Genomic DNA, 26,978 nt, shown 5'->3' on the forward strand with positions numbered 1-26,978 from the left:
TGCAGTGATCATGGAGCCCAAGAAAGTAAAATCTCTCACTGCCTCTATTTCTTCCCCTTCTATTTGCCAGGAGGTGATGGGACCAGTGGCCATGATCTTCGTTTTTTTGATGTTGAGCTTCAAACCATATTTTGCCCTCTCCTCTTTCACCCTCATTAAAAGGTTCTTTAATTCCTCCTCACTTTCTGCCATCAAGGTTGTGCCATCTGCATATCTGAGGTTGTTGATATTTCTTCCGGCGATCTTAATTCCGGCTTGGGATTTATCCAGCCCAGCCTTTCGCATGATGAATTCTGCATGTAAGTTAAATAAGCAGGGAGACAATATACAGTGGTGCCTCCCAAGACGAAATTAATCCGTTCCGTGAGGCTCTTCGTATAGCGGGTTTTTTGTCTTGCGAAGCAAGCCCATTGACAGCTTAGCGGATTAGCAGTATTAGCGGTTTAGCGGCTTTTAGCGATCAGCTGTTAAGCGGCTTATCAGCGGATCAGCTGATAAGCGGCTTAGCGGCTTAGGAAAAGGGGGGGAAAGGGAAAAAACCCCGCAGGAACTCGCAAGACATTTTCATCTTGCAAAGCAAGCCCATAGGGAAATTCGTTTTGCGAAGTGCCTCCAAAACGGAAAACCCTTTCGTCTAGCGGGTTTTCCGTCTTGCGAGGCGTTCGTCTTGCGGGGCACCACTGTACAGCCTTGCCGTACTCCTTTCCTAATTTTGAACCAGTCAGTTGTTCCATATCCAATTCTAACTGTAGCTTCTTGTCCCATGTAGAGATTTCTCAGGAGACATATGAGGTGATCAGGCACTCCCATTTCTTTAAGAACTTGCCATAGTTTGCTGTGGTCGACACAGTCAAAGGCTTTTGCATAGTCAATGAAGCAGAAGTAGATGTCTTTCTGGAACTCTCTAGCTTTCTCCATAATCCAGCGCATGTTTGCAATTTGGTCTCTGGTTCCTCTGCCCCTCCGAAATCCAGCTTGTACTTCTGGGAGTTCTCGGTCCACATACTGCTTAAGCCTGCCTTGTAGAATTTTAAGCATAACTTTGCTAGCGCGTGAAATGAGTGCAATTGTGCGATAGTTGGAGCATTCTTTGGCACTGCCCTTCTTTGGGATTGGGATGTAGACTGATCTTCTCCAATCCTCTGGCCACTGCTGAATTTTCCAAATTTGATGGCATATTGAGTGTAGCACTTTAACAGCATCATCGTTTAAAGTTTTAAATAGTTCAGCTGGAATATCATCACTTCCACTGGCTCAACAGGAAATCAAGTATTTCTTAATTATTTGAAAAGTTTTTAGCATGGTTTTTTGTTTTTTTAGAACATGAAAGGTAGGCATTGCTGAACAATAGCATTTTTTTGCACAAATAGAACAGTGAATATGGACAGTGTTAAGAATTCTGGTCTACTTTAAACAAACTTTAAAATAATTTTCCCCCTCCCAGAACAGAAAACATGAAATATCATGGCCACTAATTTAATCTTTTATGAACTTATAATAGGCTCTTGTCAATAGCATATCAAAGTATGGTAACAACCATCACAAAGTGACAATATTCAGGTTAATCCCTAATAAAGTTAGATACTGTGTACGAGCAGAATTTTTTTTAAAAAAATAAAAATCTTATCATTCAGTTCTTTGAAGCATTTCAAACCTCAGTTTCCTTTGTGTGTGTCATTTTGGGTGTGCATGTAAAAAAGAATGAAAAATTAAAAGCGGCGTTTTGCTCTTTCCAAAACGCGCAACTGTGTCACACACTGAACTGGTTGGGGCGGACTGCAAAACGTTCTATTAGACCGGGCGACTTAGTCACTCACTGCACCATTAACTAAGAGCAAACTTAAGTTTTGCAAAGGGTCAGCAGATGACAGCTCGGAAGCGATCAAGGGGGCTTGATTTTCTTTGCGACCAAGAAACAAACAAACAAGCAAGCGAGCGAGCGAGATCTTTTAAAGGGGACCCTCCTTTCACGCCGCGCTTTGCAAAAGGCAAAAGGCAGCTCGCTCAAGTTCGCCGAAGCGCCGTTCCTTAATAATGCTCTGTGAATGCGGCTCGAGCTGCGGTGTTTCATTTTCTTCCCCCAGCCTGGTGCGCCGATCGCCTCTCCTTGTGGCTGGCTGGGTACTCCCGCACTGTGTGCTTGTTGTACTCTCTCTCTCTCTTCATTTCTCTCTCTCTCTCTCTCTCTCTCTCTCCCCCCTCCCTTTCTCTCTCTCTCTCTCTCTCTCTCTCTCTCTCTCTCTTACACTGCCAGCCCCTGATGTGATGGCGAAGAAACCCCGTTGACAAGGCACTGCTTTTTCATGACGGTGAGTTTCCCTTTGAGTGTATTATAATTTTGTGATAAAAATTTCAAGGAAGAAAAAAAAAAAACACACAACCTCCTTCCTCCCTTCCTTCGGGGAGGGAAAAGAGAGAGAGAGCGAGAGCGAGCGGGGGTGGTGGTGGGGGGGGGGAAGAAGAAGAGAAAGAGAGAGAAATCTATCTCCAGACCAGACAGAAAAGAAAAAAAGAGGAGCAAATTAACAACCAGGAGTTGCCAAAACCAGGATATTAGGTTTCAGCCCAGAGAGCTATTGGCTCCGGGGCTATGTATATAAATATATATCTAGAGAGAGAGGAGAGAGAAGGGGGGACGCGGGGAGGAAGATGAAGGAGGAGAGGGCGATTTGGCGCGGGTGGGCAGGCTGCTAATTCGCAGGGAAATGAAATATTTATTTCTTTTTTGCAGCGAGAGGCCGCGGCGGCGGCGGCTACTGAGGGCACTTCCAAAAAATGTTGTTTCTTAAAGGGGGAGAGACAGGCAAGGAGGGAGAGCGAGAGAGAGAGAGAGGAAGAGGGAGAGGACAGATAAGGTTTCAGGTCTAGGCTGATAGCTGAGAGAGAGAGACGGGGGGGGCTGAGAGAGAGAGAGAGAGAGAGAGGACTGGGGTGGGTTTTTCTCTCCCCCCCTTCTGTCTCTCGCTGATGCCATGCAAATTTAGGAGAGGAGGGAGAGAGGGGAAGGCGAAAGAAGGAGGAAAAAAACAACCTCGTTTTAATGACTCATTGATTGAGCCGGTTTAAAATTAGTTGTTGTTGTGTTTGGGGTGGGTTTTGTGTGTTTTTTCCTGGCCGCCCCCTTGGTGGCCATCAAGAGGGAGAGGAAGAGGGGTGTGTGTGTCTCTCTCTCTCTCTCAGTGTGTGGTGTGTGTGTGTGAGGAAGAGGGGGATCGAGAGTGTGTGTGAGTGTGTGTGTGTGAGGGAGAAAGAAAAATAATCTTTTCAAATCTCCTCCCTCTTTTCTTCCCCCCTCGTTTCTTTGCTTTTCTCTAAAGCTCTCTGGTCTGTGAAGCACTTTTTCCCTTTCCTCCTCCTCGGGAAAATGGAGACGCTCCGTCTTCTCTCTCTCCTGGGCGTGAGGCTGCCAAGGATTTTTCTTTTTCTTTTGCGTTCCTCGTTGGATTTGCTCTCATCGACCACCTCTTATCATCTTGTCATAATTTTCCGCTATATCTTTTTAGCATGGGCTGTGCTTTTTTGGTTTTTTGACGGGGATTCTCAATTCGTTTCGTTTATATGGTTTCCCCCCCTTCTTTTGTTACTCGGTGTTTTTATTTTTATTTTTGTCTCCTCCGGTATCGCGTTTAAAGGAATGAAAATGGTGATTGTTTCTGTGTATGTGATTCTACGTCGGTAGGATTAAAGAGGGTGGGGAGGGGGAAGAAAAAATAAACCTTAATAGTAGGCTGTAGTATACGTTTTTTAAAACGGCAAGAATAATAAATATTCTACATCTGTAATAACGCCTTCGTTTTTGTCTTTTGATGAACGTGAGCTTGTTAACTGCCGCCGGATTAGTCTTCCAACAAAGTACTTTTTTGTGGTTAATTGATTTTCAGTTATGGTTACATTATAATAGGGGTGGGGGGTGGGGGAAGAGAAAGCCTTATTTAAAAGACTGGCTTGAAAAATCTCTGAAATGTTGGATCATTTTTGAGGTGGGTCGCCGATTTTCTTCCCTCCCTTTAAAACCGAAATGGGTTTCCCGAGGGTTGGGGTGTAAACGTCGGTAACGTTAAAACAGCTTGTTATATGTATCTTGTTCTGAGAGCGGAAACAGGTTTAGTATTCGTAAAAATAAATAAATCGCCTATTGCTGGGCGAAGGAAGGACAATGAGGCCTTTACTTTTCCCGGGGTTAGGATGTTGTTGTTTCTTAAAACCCTTAAACATGCATGGCTTTTGAATATCGTAAGCACTGATCGTGCCTTTCCAAAGCTCAGTCGAGGAGGCTGTTTTTTCCTCTCCGTGTCTGCGTTTACATGGCGGGGTTCGGTCTGGTTTGTGCCCCGCTTCGGAGGGACCAGGAGGAGAGAAGATGGCGCTGCCTGGCTACCGGCCAGGATTTGTGGCGCAGTTTCTCTCCGTTCTCTCTCGTCCCCTTCAAGCCGCCATTTTGAGAGACTCCTGACATTTCTTCCCGGGCCGGGGCGTTGCCCTCCGTTGCTTCCCGCGGTCTGGTCTCGTTACCTCAGAACACACTCCAAAATGCTCCCTCACGAGCAAAATAATAACTCCTTACCCCACGCACTGAGGAAATTTATTTTTTATTTTTTATTATTATTTCCTAGAGTAATCGCTTTCCTAACATCCCACCTCAAAACGCTGCTGCTCCCTTTTGCCAAATTCTCATATGGAAATCACTTAATCCCATGTTATGTCTGCCAAACAACAAAGGGGCTGCTGGAAAATAAGCGATATGTAAAATTAAAAAATGGAGGAGCAGCACTTTCTGAATTGGCCTTCTAGATTTCATTCGTCGCTGTAGGTGGGCATTTTTACACGATGTACCAAGGAGGTCCTGTTTGCTAAAAATCGAATAAGTGAGCAAAATACGCCTTCTTGGGCACAGGCATCCCTGTTGCTAAAGTAATAAGGGAGTAAAGTATGTGGAAAGCAATAGTCTGTGTTGATTGGATTGAATTAACTAAAAATGCTTCCAAAGTTTAGAAAATGGTTTGGCTTAGAAAGCCCAGTAATGTGGCTTTAAGGCAACACATCATAGCATTGTGCTTTCCTGTGAGATTTAAATCCTGGGCATTTAAATATCATTTTTTGCCAGTCATATCTTGCCAGCAACAGACTGTTATAAGACATACCTTTCTTTAAGCATTTTAGAATTAAGACCTTTTATGGTGGTGGTGGGGATTAGGTTTGAGATTCCCCACTCTCCCCTCCCCCAAATATACTCCCCTTGATGAGATACAAATTTATGTTTCACCGCTTACTGCAGTAATGTTTATCTCATGATTTTACAAAATGGCCTGGATGTTGTTTATTTTAGTTTCTAATGAGTAGATAAGATATACAGGGAAAAAAAGATGGAAGAATGTTGCTTTATAGTGGAATATCAAGTTCTCACATGAACTGTTATATGGACTTTCTGCAGTTTAAGATGAACTGAACTCTTGCAGCCACTGGTTGCCTTATTTCAAAAAGTAAAAACCAGGACACCCCAAAAATTGTTAACCAAACCGGAAAGTTTTTAGACAAACCCCCAAAGTTGTTGAGCCAAAAAAGGATTGTTTTTTCAATTGACTTGCCTAAGATCCAGAACAAAGCACCGCCTTTCAGACAGCCCCCCTCCCCGATGTCAATTCCGCATTTGAAATCCCGGTAATGTCTGGGAAATCCGGACATATGGCAGCCCTACCATTAACACCAAGGCAACTGAGAAGTTCCTGATCACATAAGCAAAGTCATTTTCTTAATGTTTCTAGTGTACAGTACTCCAGGACCAAGGATGTAGCTTATAGAACAGTTTCTGACAAATAATACTCTTTGGTGAATGACAGTTAGAACTGGCATACTACTGTATTAATTACTTAATAGGATTATAGTGTTCCTTTCAATAGATACGTAGGCAAAAATTAATTTAAAACAATTACTTTATAGCATAGTGAATTAAATAAAATTGCTTTCTTCACCTTGTTATCATGAGAGAGAGAAAGCAGAAAGTTCACTGGGAACAGGATTGAGTGGATCCAAAACAAGTCATGTTTCAAACTGAAGCCAAAAATAGTGTTCTCGTATGGGGAAGGGACTTTTCTGAAACAGTTTCACATAACATTCCTATTCCTCTCCACCCACCCAAATTAAAATGCCAGGCTGCTGAATGTGTTCATTCCTGCCCCCCCCCCCCCAGACAGGAATGGGTTCTGTGTAAATTTCTTCAGGCGCAGAGAGATAACCTAAAATACTAACTAGATTGTACCTCAGATACATGGAACAGGGCAGATGTTCCAGAAAACAGATTGCCCTGTGGTATATAATATATGTGAAATGAGGATAGAACTCTAGCTGGTAGATTAATGGGAGGAACACTCAAAAGATTTCTTGGCCAAAATAAATAAATAAATAAAATTAGTAATTCTTTTCCAAGTTAAGAAGAAAACATGATAGGGTTTGCCTTTGTACTTAAGCTCTTCCTTCTGAGGGTACAGATACAGGCCAAATTTTGCCCATCTGGGAGGTTCATCCTTGATTACAAGTATTGCTTGCACTTTCAACCATATACTCTTATCATGCTGTGATTCATATAAGCACTGGTAGACTATAAAGTCAATTCCATATTTTTCTGCCATTTTTATAGAATTGAAACAAGGCAGAAGAAAGAGCCATTCATAGTGATTGAGACAGAGATTCTAATTTCAGGTTTATTCAGATCTTTGCTTTAACAGAGAGTTTATATTACCTATTTTTGTTGAACTGAACATTTGCAATCAGGACCAGTTTATACATAGCTAACTTGTAGCAATGTGCTAACTGCCCCCAAATTAAACAAATTTGCAAATCAGATTTGCTAGGATTTTAAATAGGCCAAATTGCAAGGCTGTGTACATACTGCTATGATGTCATGATTTCCTGCACACCCATTATGAGTATTTAACTGGAATTGAAAACATAATTCCTTTCTTAACTTGAACTGTGCGGCTCCGGACAGGCTTTCATTAGTTCCGTTACTGTGGCCTTTCAGATGAGTGCTAGAGTAAAGTGCCATGTAGTGGGCGGTTGCCAGTCTACACTGGTATGCAGATAATTAGGAAACATGAACTGACCTTAAAATCATAATTTGAGGCCCTTTGTGTGCCTCTTCCACAGGAAGTTTGGAGGGTGACAACATAAGATGGGACTTCTTCTGTGGTGTCCCCTGGCTTGTGGAATACTCTCCCCAGGAAGGGCTGCCTGGTGCCATCTTTTTAGGATTCAGGCAAAGACTTGCCTTTTTATCTAGGATTATTGGCCCTGAATCGAAGGGTGGCATCTAGCCAGGATGGGAACTTTTAAGTCCTGACTTTTATCAATATGGCTGTATAATCTTTATCTGTATTTTTAGAATTTTAATGAATATTTTTAAATGGTTTTAATATAAGCTGCTTTGGGTCACTCTGAGAAAAGTGACTAAGGAATATAATTAATAGCAATAATAACAAAAATAAATCAAATGGATTTAAACAGCATTTTAAGTATATAAAGGGTGTGATCCTTTCCTACATGGGCAGAGTGTCAATGTATGGAGGCACCCTGCATTTGGTCAAGGAATGTGAATTCAGAGCTCTGTTGGAGGGATCACATGGGGACATTGGAACTGTTCACAGACTTTCATTCCCCATAATGCGCTGACTGCATATGTATCTATTTGCACGGACACTGTATACCCAGATTGTCATGGATGGGACATAAAGTGTTTTGTAATGCTTTTTCCTACAATACCACTGTGTAGTAGGTACTGACTTTCCCATAGCTACCTGGAGGTTCCAAGTATAATATGTTCTTGAATGGCTTAGTGTCATTCTGTAAAAATATTATATTTGAAACTGATCATTTTACTTTACATAAAATAATAACCTTGTGAAATGGTATCCATTATATGAAAGTATGACAGATACATTACATGGTACTGTACTGTGGCCTGTGCAGAAGAGTCACACAGAAAGAGAAGTTCACTTCTTGATATGTGCAGAAAATCTTCACATAGGCCTATGGACAATGCAATTTTATATTGAAAAGATTGCACACAGGGTGAAAAACAAGTGCTGGAGTCAAGCAAAGGAATTTGACTGGAAGCCATATAGAATGAGGAAATCGGAGTAAAACAAGAATGTGAGGCATGGAGTTCAAGAAAGGGTGGGAGAATATACCGTATCTTTTGCTCTATAAGACTCACTTTTTCCCTCCTAAAAAGTAAGGGGAAATGTGTGTGCGTCTTATGGAGTGAATGCAGGCTGCGCAGCTATCCCAGAAGCCAGAACAGCAAGAGGGATTGCTGCTTTCACTGTGCAGCAATCCCTCTTGCTGTTCTGGCTTCTGAGATTCAGAATATTTTTTTTCTTGTTTTCCTCCTCCAAAAACTAGGTGCGTCTTGTGGTCTGGTGCGTCTTATAGAGCGAAAAATACGGTACCTTCCTCCTTGGGGCGAACTTCATGCAGAGATAGAGTTTCCATGTTTTTTTTTCTTGACAGGGTTTTTTACTTTTAAAGGTTGCTTGATGAGAAAACAATATCAGCAATAAAAAACAGCAGATGCAGATTTCCCTAAAACTACATTTGGGGAAAAACTGTAACAGTTAAGTTCCTACCAGTCACGCAGCTTTTAAAGGCATAGAAGTGGTTCCTGAACAAGATGTCAGTCCTCTTAGTATCTTTATCTGACTATCCTCAGTATGGCATACAAAAACTAGCAGGTCAAGTGTGGGAAAAGCTTCATCTGCTTGTATTCTTCATATTAAAAGCCGATTAATGCTGCTAGGAAAATGAGGTGCCAGATTTATAGATGAGATCTGTGGAAACTGTAGGATGTCAAGGGTGTGTAAGTCATACCCAAATCTCAGGGCTGTAGATCATTTGTAGAGCATCTGTTCAGCATGTAGACAGTCACAGATTCAATCACTGGCATCTCCAGGTTGGACCAAAAAAGACCCCTACCTGAAATCCTAGAGAGCTGCTGCCGTTAGTGTACATGATGCTAAGCTAGAAGGACCAGTTGTGTGACTTGGAAAAAGACCGCTTCCTTTGTTCCTAAGGCTTTTGTACTGTTAAGAGATGGATCTTTGGGTGAGCTCCCATCAGGTGTAGCTGTCGCCATTACTGCAACTCTATGATGAGAAAAGTATTGCCTGGTGAAATTCTTGATTCTGTTCTAATCCAAATACAGGACACTATTATTGTTTAGAAATCTTAATGATGTGGGGCCCAAGAAGCAGTAAAAATAAAAATTTCATAAACTGATAGGAATTAACTAGCCATTTGTACTGTACGAATTAAATAGCCATTTGTACTTGGGCCAGGCTAGGCCTGGGTATGTTTCTCAATCGGGGATAGATTTAGGGGCAGGTGATTTAAGCAACTACCCAGGGTGTCAGGTTTGGGGATGCCTGCCTTGGACGATCTTCTCAGCTATTAATGGTTGAAACAAATAGTATAATTCGTTCATCTTCACATGAAAAGCTGGCAATGGTGCCCTACATGGCTAAATCATGCAATACGAAGTTGTGAACTGGACTGGAAATGCAATAAAAAACAAAGTATTCCAAAGCCGAACAAACGAAAGGGAGTGCCAAAAACTCTATGCCTGAGTGTTAATTGGTCTGGGGGTACATCTGCAGGGTGCTGGGCTGCAGCATGTTAGAGACCCACACTGTACTTTGGCTGCCTCCCTTTGTCCATTGCAGGAACTCCGAGAGAGAAGTGTCACCCATTGCTGAGGGACATGGCAATGTGGGGCCTAGCCTGATCCCAGCCTTCCTTTACCCCCTTCCCCCTTCTAAGCTACAGTCTAGAGTGGGCCACTAGTTTTCTGTGGTAATGTATGCATATAGTTGTAGATCATTTATATATTTAACAGATTTCTATACCGCTTTCTGCAAAATGTATCAAAGCAGTGTGTAGCAATTTAAAACAATAAAAGTACATAAGAAATATACAGCTGGCCAAGAATAAATAGCAAAACATAACTAAGGGGGTCTATAAGTGCTTTGGCAAGAAATAATGTTTCCAGTTGCTTGTGGAAGCACATCACGGAAGGTGCCTACCAGATCTCGATAAGGGGAGACTTCCCTAATGGGGGAAACAGATTTCAACTTGACAGCTGTGGCACTACCAAGAGGGCTCCTCTAAAGTAGTGTTTCCCAACCTTGTGCCTCCAGATGTTTTTGGCCTACAACTCCCATCATCCCTGACCACTGGTCTTGCTAGCTAGGGATGATGGGAGTTGTAGGCCAAAAACATCTGGAGGCACAAGGTTGGGAAACACTGCTCTAAAGACATCAAACAAGCAGGTTCAGATGGGAAAATATATTTCCTCAGATATCCATTTCTCAAGTTGTTCAGGGTCTTGTAAGTAAATAGTAAAACCTTAAAACTGGGTTCCTTTAGGATAGGTGTTATATGCATGCAGTAGAGAGCAGCAGTGAGCTGCTTAGCTGCAGCATTCTGTACCTGTTACAGCTTTTGAACCCCACAAAGAGGGTGTTACTGTTACCTAATTTCAAGGTTACCAATGTGTGAGTCACTGTTGTCTATATGTGTATGGCTATAACTTGGTGGTATGCAGAATGTTACAGACTGAATCTCCTAAGTGAGGGAAAATCCAACTGCAGAAAGACAATACTCGGCTGTCACTGGTTAGAACATTCAGCTGATCAAAAGTTACAGTAAATAGAGGGAAAACAGTGCTGAGTATGAAATGCTGATTTAGAAGACTTTTACAAACAATATTTGCATGGAAGCAATATTGGTAGGCATAATTTTTTACCCACTTATTTCAGTTATGCCACTGGATTTTCCAAATCACAGATCATCAAAGTCAAATCATATCATGTTACCACTGTTTTCCAGGAACCTCATATATACTTTGCAGAATAAATGCAAAAATGAGCACAGATGTGTAATACAAGTATATACTATGCCTCAAAGTACCATTTTACTCCTATATTCAAAGCAGCATGCAATAACGTGTGCCCTGTTGTAAAAATATGCTGTTGCTAGTCTACATAATTTGCAGGTTAGTGAACAATGGGAACATCTTATAAATAAACAATATATGTTAGGAAGAAACATGTTGAAAAGCATCCTATATTTTTAATTGTCTTGTTCTGGAAAGAAATAGGAAATCTTTATGATACAATATTATTTTTCCTTAGTTGTCATGGATGATGACGATGATGAATCCTGTCTCTTTGATCTTATTGGGTAAGATTTTTTTTAAAAAGAAATTATGCAGAGAAATAATATAAAGTTTACTTTGCAAAAAGAAAATTTACACAAATAGTCTATTTGTGTCTGTTAGAAAAGGGCCATAACTGTCGTAATCCCCAGATCTGCTGGCTGGAGGTTAGAATTTCATGAAGGTTCCTCCTTGCTGGTGGAGAAGACGTCCTACTCTGTGGGTGGGGCAGACATCTCTGCAGTGAAGTCCCCCACTTTGCCCACGGAAAGCGCTGCATGTTTGCAGCACTGGTGTTGGCTGCTGCTTACAGTGGCAAGTGTTGGGCCACAAAATGGGGTGGGATGGATACAAAGCACCTTCATTTTCAAAGAGGCTCCAGGTTTGGGCCTCCTATTTGTGCTAACATGAAGGTGGCATAAATAATTCACCTCCTTGAAACCAGTGGGGAGATTTTGTTTTAAAAGTGCAGAATTTAAACACTGGGTAAGCACCATCTCTCTCTGCCTGGTTGGCAGAACCCAGTCCCTATTAGGATAGCACTCTAGGGCTGAAATCAGGTGCACACTTACTTAGGAGTAAATCCCATTAATCTCAGTGGAACAATTCTCAATGAAGTTTTATTGAGTTCTTTTTTTGACAAAAGGTAGGGGTATAAGTTTTTTAAACAAACAAATATGCTTTGGATGCATGTTATAATATGCTTGAGTTATACTGTAAATGAAAGAAATGCTTATCATTTATTTACAGTTATTTATTCACGAGTATATAAGGCACTTTGTAAACCACTTCGAGGTTGTTGTTTTTAACAAGCAATGTATAATTTTTAATGAAATTAATAAATAATCCAATAAAAATTATCCCAAAGGCATACAAGATATTTAAAATTTACAGTAAAAGAAGTAATGACAAATATTACCTTAATATATATTAAGGGCCACTTGGACAAACTTGAATTTCCTCATAGGAGGAGAGTTCCTGAAAGTAGTGATTGAATGCAGTTCTTTGATGCTCCATTTGGCACCTCCAGCACCAACCTTTTTACTTAAAAGGTCAATTTTGGTGCGGCTAACAGAAGTACAGTACCAGAGAGTGGCACTCTGCCTCCTTTCTTCCCACCAGCTCGATCACTGCCTTCTTAGCCTTGGTCGTTTCCCCCAGGTGGGATAGGGACTTAACAATGGTGAGCAGCAGCAGAGGAGTGGGTAATGGCAGCAGGAAATGGCATGAACAATGGTGGCAGTGGTTTGGGAGCTAGTGACAAAATATGTAGATAGCAGAAAGTGCGTCCACCGTAGATAGGTCTTTTGCCAAAGGCCCCAGCATTTGGAGCTGGTCCTTCACAAAACAACATCCAATGATGTAGGGAATAAACAGAGTTACAGCCAGCTAAGTCAGTGGACAAGTTGGTCATTAATTTCAGTGGCTCACCTCTGAGTATGTCTTATTTGGTTCAGTCCCTAGCTGAGAGCTATTTTAAAAACAATGTAACAGTTAAATATATTGCTTTATAAATATATATTTACGCTATTGATAGGGTTTGTTGCAAGCAAGCCAGGGTTGTTGCTTTGAGATGCATGTTCTAAAATAGTTGGGAATCACAGCCTCAGTATTCAGATGGTGTGATTCAGAAAGATTCTTCCTGATTGTGCCTTTTTTGTATATTTTAAACAAATGCAAGATTCTCAGACTGATCCATCTTACTTTCCTTGTTTGTATTTTTAAAGAGATGCACAGGCACTGAATTATTTCCTCCATGGAGCAGGCAGTAAACCTGTAAGTATCATATTTTCTGGTATGTTAAATATACATCTAATTTTACAAATTGTGCTGCTCTTATTGTAATGCTTTTTCTGTATTACAGAACAGTGAAGACTTGACTAATGCAGGATATTCTGCAGCCAACTCAAATTCCATATTCGCCAATATCAGTGTAAGTTTATAGGAAAAAGTGTAATTTTAGTGCATGTTATTGTGTGCCTAAGTTCTCCATTCTTATAATACTCCTATCTGGGTGAAGTAAAAGCCAAAAATAACATGCAGGCAATTGCTGTTTAAACCAAAGGATTGAATATGGGTGAAGAAGGAGGAGAATTCTGAGCCTGTGCACTTGTGCACTAAGCTTTACACCTGGTTCAAACTTCTTGCTCAGTCTTAATTTGGGTTAATGCTGCATGCCACTCAAGGTCATTAATCTAATGATACCTGACTTAATATTCTTGAGAGATGTTCTGAAGGGGGGGAGAGAAACCTATAATGAGCAACACTGTAGTACTACTAATAATTTGTTTTAAAATAGTGTTTTATTGTTATTGTTATTACATTTACATCCCACCTTTCCTCCAATGAACCATATGGTTCTCCCCCTCTCCATTTTATCCTCACAATGCTTTTGTGAGGTAGGTTAGGCTGAGAGGCTCATCCATTGAACTTCTTGGTTGCATTAGGATTTGAACCCTGATGGTGTGTATTACAATTTTTCTTTCAGAGTTCTGATCCTAAGTCATCAATCAAAGGTGTCGGTAGTCAGCTTGGAGAAGGGCCTAGTGATGGACTACAGTTGCCAAGTAGCCTTCAGTTTCTTGATGATGAACTTGAATCTTCTTCCTTGCCTGATCTTAGTGAAGATCAGCCTTTTGATATCCTCCAGAAATCTTTGCAGGAAGCTAATATTACCGAACAGACTTTGGCAGAAGAGGCTTATCTGGATGCCAACATAGGCCCTAACCAACAGTTTGCACAAGCTCAGCTTCATCCTTCCTCATCAGCATCTTTTACTCAGGCTTCTAATGTTTCTAATTACTCAGGTCAGACGCTGCAACCTATAGGAGTTACTCAAGTGGTACAGCAACCAGTTGGAGCATCTTTTGCAAGCAATACAGTTGGTGTGCAACATGGCTTTATGCAACATGTGGGGATCAGTGTTCCTAGCCAGCATTTGTCAAACAGTAGTCAAATTGGTGGTTCAGGACAGATACAATTAATTGGTTCATTTAGTAATCAACCTTCCATGATGACCATCAATAATCTTGAAGGGTCTCATATTATTTTGAAGGGTGGTGGGCAGCAAGCACCTGGAAACATGAGTGGTGGTCTCTTGGTTCATAGACAAACACCTAATGGTAACTCATTGTTTGGCAACTCAAATTCCAGTCCAGTAGCACAACCTGTAACTGTCCCATTTAATAGTACAAATTTTCAGACATCTTTGCCTGTGCATAACATCATTATACAGAGAGGTCTTGCTCCAAATTCTAACAAGGTTCCCATCAATATCCAGCCAAAGCCTATTCAGATGGGCCAGCAAACTACCTACAATGTGAATAGCTTGGGAATACAGCAGCATCATGTACAACAAGGGATTCCTTTTGCTTCGTCAAACTCTCCTCAGAATTCAGTAGTTGGTCCACATATGTCTGTTAATATTGTTAGTCATCAAAATGCAAGAAAAGCAGTTACCTCTCAAGCCGTAAGTAATGCCGGTGGTAGTATTGTGATCCATTCTCCTATGGGACAGCCTCATGCACCTCAGAATCAGTTTCTTATACCCACAAGTCTGTCGGTAAATCCTAATTCGGTTCACCATGTCCAGACCATAAACGGACAACTTCTTCAAAATCAGCCTTCCCAGCTTGTTTCTGGCCAAGTATCCACTGAGCATGTTATGCTAAACAGGAATTCTACGAACATGCTTAGAACTAACCAGTCATATTCAGGACAGATGCTGAATAATCAGAATGCTTCTGTACAGCTAGTTTCTGGTCAGACATTTGCAGCTCCTGGAAGCCAAGTTATAGTGAACCATGGGACTTCTCAAATTGTTAGTGGCCAGGTTCCACTTCAACAGGGATCGTCTGCTGTGTTGCATTTATCCCCCAGCCAAGGAAACATTTCCCAAGGTAGAACAGGCTTTACCACAATGTCTCCTGGACAGTCAACAGGTTCGAGTATCTCATCAAGCAACCGGTTTACAGTTGTAAGTTCTGCTGCTACAGTGCATCCCAACATTGGTCCATCAGCCCAGACTGTTGCTTCCGGAGGAAATTTTGCTGGAGATCAACTTACACAGCAAAACAGAACACAATTGTCAGTCACTGTCTCACATCGTCTTCCAGTTTCTTCTTCCAAATCAGTCAACACCTTTAGCCACACATCAGCAACCCAGCCCCAGTTTTCCTTTGGCCAGGTATGGATTGATGCAAGTTCAAAATCTTTAGCAATTTAATTTTTTTAAAAATTGAAATCTCTTTATAATGCTGGGTTGTGAATAATGCAGCTTCTAAATGTGTGTGTGTATATCTGTCTGTCTATCTATCTATCTATCATCTATCATCTATCTATCTATCTATCATCTATCTATCTATCTATGATTTTATTGTTTTACAGCCAACTATGCAAACAAATAACACCCCAAGAACCTTTAGAATCTGTGTCAACGGATCAATACTTCTTGGTTGGAACTATTGGGTTGTATCTATTGTTGTGCATGGAGAAGATGGCTCTTTTGCTTCCCCTGTAGCCTCCTGTACCCTCTGAAAAGCTTCTTTAGAAGGTTGAAGTGGAGGCCATGGGCTGTGTCATACGGGGCAGCAGTGAGGGGTTGAAGGATTGCTGAAATTGGGCAGAGGAATCCTGTTTTACTAGAGTTAAATTCTTGACATTAGAAGACCTGCCTCCTGTCTGCACCACCATGTGACAGAACCCACACATAGGAAACTGCTTTATGCTGAATCCATCTAGCTCAGTATTGTGTACACTGACAGGCAGTGGCTCTCCAGAAAGACACCTGGAGAAGCTTTTGGTGTAGGGGGAAAACAGGAAGGGAAAGATCAATTGTTTGAACTTGCTTTCTACTCGTGCAACATTTAGTACAACCCATTATTTCTGTTCTTTCAATAGGTCTTGTTTAGTTGCTAAAAATGAGGTTTTCAGAATTCTCAGTAGTGATTTAGATATTCATTTAAAAGTATTGAAGTCATGTAGCTGATTCCTGAATACTATTTATTGTAATTTGCATGTTGAGACTGCATGAGAGATGAGACGGTGAGCTCTTGAGGTTTTCAGGCCATTCTCAAGTGAGTGAGAAATGATTCCATTTAATATATATTTGTACTACTTGTTCTCTGTATCTTTAAAGATCTGGAACAATTTAGAAGTTGTTGATGGAAGGTATTGATTGAAGGTCCAGCAATGGAAAACCATGGCTTAACAAATTTCTGTTACAATCCAACATGGCTCAACAAATTCGGAAAGTCTTTAATTCAGGTGTGCAAGTAAAATGTGGAGGGAAGGTAGAGCCTACTGGCCTAGTGCTTCTTGGTCTAATAAACCAGAGACGTTATAGCTGAACTGGACAAGATGCCACAGATGTTTGTACTGATTGCTGAGATCATACAAGCCCATCTGGATCAGGCCAAAAGCCATATCTAGCCCAGCATCTTGTTTTGCACAATGGCCAACCTTTGAAAAAAGGGCAATGATTTTGTGTGCCAACCTTTCAGATAAACAAATTCAATTTCTCTACCTATCGGAGCTCGTTGTATTTGTAGTACAAGGTAATAAAACTGGAACTGCAGATAGAGTTTCTATGTTTTCTTTTGTATATAGGATATTGGCTTTTCCTTAGCTTTTACCTTTAATAATCTGCATGGTATTTATGTGTGGTGTCTTTTTTCAGACTCAAAAAAAAGTTACGAATTTGGTGTCTTCAGTTTCAACGTCAAAGTCACAGGATAATCTAAGACCACCTCAGCTAACGAGTCTTTTAGGTAATAAATTGCTAAATCAGATAAAGTTTTTGTTTTTTAAATACCTTTATTCAACTCCTTAGCTATGAAGTGGGTTCTTAACTACAGCAAAGGTTTGTCTTGAATATTACTTGAAAATTTGAACTTTCAGGCTGATGTTAAGCTGTGCTACTGAGAGTTAACACATGTGTCAGATTCTGTTCCTTATTTATATGCCACTTTTAAAACAGTTTTCTCAAGGCGACTTTCAATTAATGCAATAAGAGCTTTTAAAATCAATCTCTAGAAAACATTTAGCTTAAAAGGGCAGCATACAACAATTTCCAGTCAGACTGGTAAAAAGCTATATTACACTTTAAAACAGAGAGAAAATCCTGTTAAAATATGTATAGATAGAAATTTAGTTTAAGTTCAGTAGGGTGGAAATTTAGGAAATGCACTTTACAAATTGCTAAAAGTCTTCTGCAAATTTAGTTGATTCCCCACATGGCTTTTACAAGTCATAAATGCTTTACAGAGAACCAACAATTTACCAAAATACATGAAAATGTAATGTTAGAAGGATGTTTTCATCGGTTGCAAAGAGAAGATGCATGAGCAACGGAGCTGTTTCCTGAAGTTAGCTCTGCACTAATTTCTCAATGCATGTATGGCCTTCCAGTATTGTCATTGTTCATCTTAGAACATGGGTGAACTTCTGGGACTGTGCCTGTGGCCTAAGGCATTTAGAAGTATGTTAGTAGTAAACATAAACTTGGGAGCTGTGATTGGAGCACACATTTATTGTGGAACACACACGTGCTCTTCAGACTCTACAACAAATGTGTAGCTGACCTGTAGTGGAAGTGCAGGAAGCTATCTTTTGTTTAACCTTGAAGTGACCCTAAGATTTGAAACAAGCTGCAGTAAGCTTGCCTGAGTAATTGAGCACATTAGTTCTTCGGGAACCAAAAAGAGAAAACTCACGTACTCATTGGAACTTGCTCTTGAAAATGTGTATTTGGGAGCACAGCTTAAAGAAGTCTTTACAAATAGCAACAGAAGGTATTTCAAACAGAATATGTATGTTAATATAGTAAAAAAAGAGCATGATCGTTTGATAAAGTTGCCTGATTGAAACAAGAGACCGAAGTGTGGGGGTGGGGGGAGACTGGACAGGACTTTAGTATGTGTGCTGTTTACATTGTGAAGACCGGGATTAGCTGGGCTCCCCGTGCCTTTTTCATTGATACCTGTATACAGCTTTGGCATTCTGAAGTTCCATGAAATGGCAAGTGGTTAAATGCTGGCTTAAACCTCACAAGCTCATAAGATAGTTTTTATAAATACAGTGGTACCTCGGATTACATACGCTTCAGGTTACATATGTTTCAGGTTACAGACTCCGCTAACCCAGAAATAGTGCTTCAGGTTAAGAACTTTTCTTCAGGATGAGAACAGAAATCGTGCTTCGGCGGCCCGGCGGCAGCAGGAGGCCCCATTAGCTAAAGTGGTGCATCAGGTTAAGAACAGTTTCAGGTTAAGAACAGACCTCCAGAACAAATTAAGTTCTTAACCCGAGGTACCACTGTATTTGTGTTTTGTATGGGCCTGCAGTAGTTTTGTTAAAGCATTGCTATTTAAATACATTTGCCTAGGTGCAAATTAATTTTAAATCATTCTGTGACATAACTAGACAGAAGATTCCAAATATTGTATAGGGGATTGTTAAAGAATCTTCATAATATATCTTCTTATAGGACAAGATACCGGGGGCAAAATCATACAGCAGCCTATAGGCACAGCACTGACACACCAGGAAAAAGCAGTAGGATCATCTTCTGCCCAAACAAATGTACAGGTAGGAGGCAATTTCCCCTTTCCCACCCTCTGCCTTTGAATGTACCTGAAAATGCTAATAGTGCACCAATCATTTCTTGTTTGTACTATTTTCTACATAGAATATAATAACCTTTCCATTGGTCGTTTGTGAGAGGAAATCCATTATAGTATATCCTAAATATCCCATCACTTTTAAATATTAAATGAATATGTGCTGGCTAAGCTTGACGGTAGCTGGAATCCAAATAAGATGGAGGGCACAAGGTTGGAGAAGGCTGTGTTAGCATATCTGTTGGCACTGTAAGCTCTAGTCATGTGCTGTCTTTGGATCAGGCTGCAAAATATGCAGTCCAATCCTGTTCTTATTTCCTTGGAGATAAATGCTTCTGAGTTTAATGGGGCTTATTCATGAAAGTGTGCATTGGATTATTGCCTTTGTATCTGTCAGATACATATATTCAGGCGTATACAGCCATGCTGTTGTTTTATTTTCTTAGTATCTCAAAAGATTAAAAAGTGCCTTTTTGAAAATCCAAAAATCTGGTCATATTGGTAATGCAGTCTATACAAAATGCATTTAAGAATTTTTTTAAACCCCCCCCCCCCAATAATTTTATTATCTTAAAGAGATTTTGAGGCCATTTTTATTTCTGTTGGATGATGTGCACAACTGTATAATTGATTTTTATAAAAGAAATTTAGCCTAGTGTATTTGATGCACGTTTTGAATCTAGGTCGATGGCCATACAATTGGACAAAAGAGGCCTGCTGCTAAACAACTAACAAAAGGAGCCTTGTAAGTTGTTTCCTTTTATGCATCCTTTTACTTTAGACATCTCTTCCTCTCTTTCCCTCCCTCAAATTTTGTCAAGTTGTTACACAAATGTGGTGCTATTGTAAACAACTGACAATAGCAATCTTCCCATTAGTATTCTACAGCAGCTACAGAAGGACCAGGCACATGCTGTGACTCCTGATAAAACTCAGTTCAGATCTTTAAATGATGCAGTCCAGAGACTCCTCTCATATCATGTGTGCCAGGGATCACTGCCAACAGAAGAGGATTTAAGAAAAGGTACTTTTTTGCTCTCCAAATGGTTATGAAAATGCTAAGCTTCTGGGGTTTTAAACCAGTTAAATGTTATATATTGTACTAGGCAGTAAGAATCAAATGCTTTAAATGACTATTTTAGTTGTCAAGAACTACTATTCTAAATGTATTTTCTTCACCTTTCCAGTGGATAATGAATTTGAATCTGTAGCCACACAGCTCCTGAAAAGAACACAGGCAATGCTAAATAAATACAGATGTCTGCTCTTGGAAGATGCTATGGTAAGACTAATAAAAAACAACAACGTGTGCATGTGTGTATATTATGGATTTGTGCATCTTATCTCAGATGGCTTACTTTATTGTAACACAGCAATGTGCAGCTTTCATCTAATTCCATGGCCCGTATCTCTCAACATGTGGTACTTAGGAATGTTTAGCACTAACAATAGATTTCACTAAACAGATAATGTTATCATCTTGTGTTGACAAGTTCACTGGGTGAGAGCTTTTTGACTTCTACCATGTTCCCCCCTCCCCAGAAGTCTTAATGAATTTCAAAAAATGTGAGCGGGGGTTGGGGTAGGTCTCCCTTCACAAGGTAAGCTTGCTCAGAAGAACTCTCCTAGCCCATCAGGGATAAATGTACAGGAACAGAAAGGTCTGAGCAGGCATATTTGCACGATAATTTAGTCCTTTCAACTATTTGTTGATAATAGCCTGGCCACAATGATTCATGCATTGGTAAACTCAATATTCTATTATTGCAATACGTTCTATGTGAGGTGGCCAGTGGGTCTGGTCCAGAAGCATCAGCTTCTGCAAAATGCTGCAGCTAGACAGTTGGTAGGGACAAACTATTGCCATAACCTAAATGATGTTTAAAAGCTTCTATTGGGAGGCTTTTATACACTACTGAGCCACTACTCATACACTACTGAGCCAAGTTCAAGATTCCGGTATTAATTTACAAGGCCTGTAACAACTTGGATCTTGGGTACCTAAAGGACCACTTGATGCCTTTTATCGCTGCTTGATCACTGATGTATTTGGGGGAGTCACTGTTACTGACATATACAGTGACCCAGAACACAGCGCCCATGCAAACAGAGAGTTGTTTGTAGCAATTACATACACGGACGCTGATGATGTTGCTATCTCATCACAACAGGGAACATTAATCAGTACCAGGAAAAATACACAATTTGGCCACATCACACTCACTTGCATTTCACAGAAATTGCTTGGAAAGTACCTGCATATTTGCCCCATGACTTCAATTTTAGGTGGGATAGAGAAGTGCTTCTTTTTTTAAATTGAAAGTTATGAGTCTGGGGGACTTTCCAGAGGCAGCAGTGAAAGCCTTCATGGGGCACCATGGTGCCCATGGGTGCTGGGTTGGTAATCCCTGATTTAGTGTTACTTGTGTACCAGCCCACAGTCTTCATTTTTTTTTAGAGGCCTCTTTAAAAAGACAACACCACCTCATGGCTTTTGCATCCACCTGTTTTACAAAACATGCACACACTTTCAGATCTGGCATATTTAAGCAAAGTTATTACCTGCAAAGTTAGGGCTGCAATCCTGTGTGCACTTTGAAGTAAAGCCCCACTGAATTCAGAATGAAATCACTTCCAATTCAAAATACATAGAGCTGTGCTGCACAAACACTTTGATATGGAACAATAATATTATAAAAATAGTTTTTTTCCTATGTTAAGTGACTTTTCCTAACAAACTAGTTTTCCAAAACAAATGTGTGTATTCATAATATTCAAAAACTCCAGTTTTTCTTTAAAAATAACCCCCATAATGAACTTGCAACCTCAGTTTGCCTGTTGAACTTAGCATTTTGTTTTATAGTATTGTTAGGAAACTTCATGCTGCTCTTTGCAAGTAAAAGCTAAAGTTGTTAATTGTAGAAATTATTTTGTTTGTTTCTTTTCCAGAGGATAAATCCTTCTGCAGAAATGGTCATGATTGACAGGATGTTTAACCAGGAAGAAAGGCAAACTCTTTCCCGGGATAAACGCCTTGCAATAGTAGATCCTGGTAGGTAACATAACCATTTGAAATGAAAGCAGCTTCGGCTGCAGTCCTATACAAATAAACCTGTGTGTAAGTTCTATTGAACTCATTAGGTCTTACTTCTGAGTAGAAATGTATAGACTAGCACCGTACCATACAGAGAAATGATTTTAATATTTATAACAGTGGCTTTTTCCCCATAAGTAAAATTAGAACGCAGGAAGGATTTGTATTTGTGAGTCAGACATAGAGATGCAGCAACTGTGTAAACTTGGGTGCTGCAGGAAAAATAAACCTTTTTTTTTTTGGATGGGGGGGAGAGGAAACCCAATCATTTTGACATCCTTGTCTTACCTAAATTGCATTTATTTATTTATTGCTTTAAGAACTTTAAATACATTCTGCATGATTAAAGCTTCAATGTTATACCAACCTATCTGAGAGGGAGCCCAATTAAACTCAATAGGACTTGCTTCTAAGTAGATATGGGTAGGACCGCACTGTTAGCAGTTAATATACAAAACAGTGTTACATTTATAAAGTGAAAATGTATATATGAATTCATTTGCATTCAAATGAACAGTTCTGTCCAGAGAGATGGAACTCCAGTCTGTTACACTTTAAGTTGACTACACATAATTTTTTGCCAGTTTGCAAACAAAAATAAAGTTGAAAACAGAACTAATCAACAGTGGGTTGGTGCACATATAATCCTGGTTATCTGTAACCCCATGTGTCAGCGCATGCTTCCTCTCTCTGGAGCAAATTCCCTTTTTCTGGTTTTAATTGTAGTTAAGGGAAACAGTGGCCTAGACCTTAACCATGGTTAACACTAACCTGAATTCCCCTTAGCTCAGGACCTGAAACCCACTAAAACCATATGCTTTAGTTATTCTATTCAATGGTCTTCAGCTAGTGGGCTGGCACCACAGCTGGGTCGCAGCCAGACCTTGATAAGTGGGTCCCAACAGCAATACCATACAGCTATATGGTAACAAAATTCAGAAGGGTCTGAAAGTGTGTGGGTCCTAATTCTGAAAAGACTGAAAGCTACTCCATTCCTTGTTTTTCTGTCCATGATATGTCACAATTCTTTACTAAAGTTCTTGCTTTCAAATTTCAGATGGTTTTCTAGCAGACTTTTGTTGTCCATCCACACAAATTGACAAGATCACTGATGAAACACAGCCGTCTGAAAGTGATCATCAATCTAACAAATGTTCAACGTCTCAAAACCAGACTGCTAATACCCAAATCAAAGACAGATCAAGTTCAAGCACAGCAGAGTCTTTAAATCACAGCAAACTTCAAGTAGTGCCTAACAATATTATGAGTTCACAACAAGGAAACAGTTCTGTTAAAAAATCAGAAAGCCTTGCAAAAGCTTTAAAATTTGAGAAAACAAGCTCCTCTCCTGAAAGCCAACATATGGCTGATTCAGAACAAAAAATCGCTGGCAAAAATCCAGGAAAGTCAAATGAAAACTCTTTAGGTTCTGAAGATCATTCGTCAAAAACCTTATCAAGTGTAGATCATGGTACGCATAATAAAACATGTCGGAACACAGTTGATTCTCACTCAGAGACAACATATAATCATTCCCTCCAAGACAAAACTCCTCGGAGTTCTCCAAAGAATGAGGATTTGCATCCAGACAATTTGAAAGGTTCTGGGGAACCCCAAAAGGATTTGCTGCTCAATAAGAGTTTAGAGACTACATTCAAAAACATATTGGAACTGAAAAAGACTGGGAGGCAGCCACAGAGCGAAGCAACCGGCAGTGGCTCCCTAGAATTAGAATATCCAAACTTTTCGCTTATTTCTTCACAAGAAAACTGCCTGGAGAAATTTATTCCAGACCACAGTGAAGGTGTTGTAGAAACAGACTCTCTTTTAGAAGCTGCTGTAAATAGTATCTTAGAGTGTTAATAGTTACAGTACCATGGACATATTTCTCTTAGAAGTAAATGTGAATGACACCACAAGAACAGCCTGACAAATGTCAAAGGTTACCCTTTCTAAAGTAGATTCTGTTTTGTGTTTGAAAGCAATACTCATTGTGGTTACAGTGAGGTGTCCAGTAATGTAAACCCTTGAGAGAAAGCTGTCTGGTAGGGCCTACACATTATGATACAGCTTTGCTGGTCGTTTTAACATTGCAGTTTAATGAAACTGCAGTTCACTAGGCCCTAAGTTAACAAGGTAATATGCTGACAATCACAGTCTAGTAACAGGTTTCTTAAATAAAATGTTAGGAATGTTGCATTTAATAGGAAAATATCCATTGCCTCCGCCCACTATCACTTGATTTTGAGATTTAATATTTGGGGCTAAAAAAATACCCCAGAATCTCTGTTTAGAAATGCCTATCTCTTGAGGTTTGGAACAGAGAGAGAGGAATTGGAAGGAGAGAAAATGGTGTCAGTGTTTACAGGGCTTTATACTTTTAAAGTGCTTTTCTATGCTCAATGAGCAGAAACAAGTATCTTACATAGGAATTTGCTGTATTACACTGTATAGTTTTTGTCACTTTCAGCACTGCGTAAAATTATACATGCTAGTCTAAGAAGCTAGTAGATGGAAAATTGTATACAAAGAGGCTATAATATAGCCATAAAATTCTGTATAGACACACATAAATGTATATATATAAACACACACACACACACACTAGTTTCATCAAGAAGAGCTTTTTCATTTTCTAATTGGATATAGTCAAACTTAATCTTTCTGATGTGGTATAATTTTTTCTAGACCAAGTGTCAAAAGCACTTTTATTTGGAAATCATTGTAGTAGTTTATACTTTAAGGAGATAATAGCCTTAATCCGAACAATTTAAAGGCCAGTGTTTGCTGTTTGCTTATTTCTGCTTCTTGCTGTTCAAGAATGTCTGTCATCTGTAGCAGCAGTTATAGTTACCAAAATATGTACAAACCAAAGTTAATTTTCTATCCCATTAAAAAATTATAGGTTGAATTTAGAATTTGCCGTCCGCAAATTTGGACTTTGTCTTCTGTTCATGGAAGGCTTTTAATCCAGTAGAGAATCCTGATGGCGGAGGAGGCTGCAACTTTTGCAGATTCTTCCTTCCTCCTACAATGCTCAGTACCATTTCCCAAATTGTTCCAAAGGGTTTCCCAACCCGCATCTGGAGTGGATTTTCATAGGGCTGCAGGGGAAGGGATAATCAGGAAATGTCACTTTTTCCGCATCAGCCAACGGGAGAGACCCTGAATCCAAGCCTATCTCTAAAGGCATTTAATACAAGATCTAGAGCCAAAGGAACCCCTAGCATGTTTGCATTTGGCTAGTTGTCATGACAATATAATTATTTATTATTTTAACCCATGGCATTTCCCCATTCTTCATGTGTGTTTTAGAAATTATTCTACCACCATCACCAGTGCTTCTAGGTACATTGCTTTTGTGCCATTAGTAAGAGGGATGTGGCATGTAAAAAAAACAACAACTCCAAGAGGTGTGTTTTTTGTAAAGCAATCTCTGCAGCTTCCCTTTATAAACATATTCAAAAGCTTCCTTATGGATATCGTCATAGCCTTAGAGCCCTGAGGTGCAGCAGCCTTGACCCAGTGATAACTGTGTGCATACAGAGGTTTGGAATTCAAGCATTCCCAGTACTGCTTTTGGGAGCTTCCTCTTCCATGCTTGTGTGGAGCTCCATGGAGCTGTGCGACACAGCAAGAGTAGCAAACTGTGGTTGTCAGTTGGATTGCCAGAGCGCCCAGATAAAGGGCGGAATTTTGCTTTCTTGGCTCCGATTTTATTGTAGCGTTAGAGCCATATTCTGCTCTTTAAGTAAACACAAAACACTACCACCGACCTTGTGTTGAAACAGAATAACTATAGAATAATAAAAGATAAACAAATTCAGCAAAATAGTAATGCAACTTAATGTTCTGTTCACTCTTAATAGGATTAGAAAGACGGGGGGCTTTAAATTTTTGTTTTTATTGCCACTTTTTTTAAAGTGCCAGTTTTAAAATTAAATATTTGTGAAACCCCACATTCCACGGAGACACCATTGCCACTTGGGTTCATTTTTGTAGGCATGGGTCCTGTACTTGCTTTTTTGTCAATGATAGTGCAGCAGCTACCTCTCCATCAAGATGCTGCAAAGAATAAATTCATTGAACTGTAACCATAATGAGATGTCTAAGAAAGCAGGGTGTATGTTGCACCAGTCACAGAAATCAATTGATCTAGAATCTGATTGGAAGAATGATAAATTTGACACATACTTGTAAATTTGTCTTCTTTTGGTTTTATCTCACAGAATTAAGTTTCTTATCAGCTGTACAGAATATTCTGAACCTAAATACCAAAACAAAGCTTACAGATTTTGAATATTACGTGAGAGTTTACTTTTAGATAAAGGTTTAGCTGAGACATCTGAAATGCACTTCCATCATATGTGGATTAAATTCCACCTATATTGATTCCAACATTTATGCTGGGTACCCACTGAACAAAGTTAAGCTAAATTAACCTACAGTAGCTAATGTATTTTATTTATTGAACTTGGTTTTAGAGCTCTGAATATTTTAATTGGTAATGCAGTAAAAATATTTTTGTTGTAAAAAAAAAAAGGTGTGAATTTGTTACGCAGCACATGGTCCTGAATCCAGTGAAGACCATTTATTTGTGCATAACTGCTTTGTAGGATTGGTCTCTTTACTTCCTGGATGTCTTTCCATGTTGTCTAAGGTTAAAAGAAAATTTTAGTTGACAACTATGAAAAAAAAACCTGATTCAACAATGTCAGCATAATTGAGCTGTTAGATTTGGGAGGCCTTACAGACTGACTTTACTGAAAGAGGATGTGTCACTTGTTGTCAGTGTGGTATGGATTTTATTTGCTTAAATACTTTCATTTGTATAGTATGTCTCACTTGAAATTGCTTTGTATACATTTTGTAAAAATATTTATAAAATGTTTTGTAAAAAAAAGTATAACAAATTGCAGTTTATTTTGTTATGTTGGATAAATACTGTTAAAAGACAACACGTTGGTAAAATATATTGTTAACCCATGGATAGGAAATGTTTAGCTGGAGACTACGAATTGAAACAACCATTGCAATACAGCCAAAGATTTGGGAAAAA

At 39.7% G+C, this 26,978-nt stretch overlaps 1 protein-coding gene across 5 annotated transcripts; it reads left to right on the forward strand.

The window, feature by feature from the left end:
- The first annotated feature begins 1,651 nt into the window (after positions 1-1,651).
- Positions 1,652-26,978, forward strand: BICRAL (BICRA like chromatin remodeling complex associated protein). Of its 5 annotated transcripts, XM_083733127.1 has the most exons (14): positions 8,448-9,665; positions 9,771-10,159; positions 10,305-10,777; positions 11,184-11,232; positions 12,934-12,982; positions 13,071-13,139; positions 13,695-15,392; positions 16,884-16,974; positions 18,693-18,793; positions 19,509-19,570; positions 19,704-19,849; positions 20,013-20,107; positions 21,775-21,877; positions 22,977-26,978. In XM_083733127.1, the coding sequence occupies exons 4-14, from the start codon at positions 11,189-11,191 to the stop codon at positions 23,780-23,782; spliced, it is 3,264 nt and encodes a 1,087-aa protein (XP_083589253.1). In that variant the 5' UTR covers positions 8,448-9,665; positions 9,771-10,159; positions 10,305-10,777; positions 11,184-11,188; the 3' UTR covers positions 23,783-26,978. The 5 variants fall into 5 exon arrangements, with proteins under 5 accessions (XP_083589249.1, XP_083589252.1, XP_083589251.1 ...); XM_083733123.1 differs by lacking the exons at positions 8,448-9,665; positions 9,771-10,159; positions 10,305-10,777 and adding an exon at positions 1,652-2,309; XM_083733126.1 differs by lacking the exons at positions 8,448-9,665; positions 9,771-10,159; positions 10,305-10,777 and adding an exon at positions 2,411-2,678.

The sequence above is a fragment of the Podarcis gaigeae genome (assembly GCF_964106915.1).
Source record: "Podarcis gaigeae genome assembly, chromosome: 3".
In the NCBI taxonomy this organism is placed as follows: Eukaryota; Metazoa; Chordata; class Lepidosauria; order Squamata; family Lacertidae; genus Podarcis; species Podarcis gaigeae.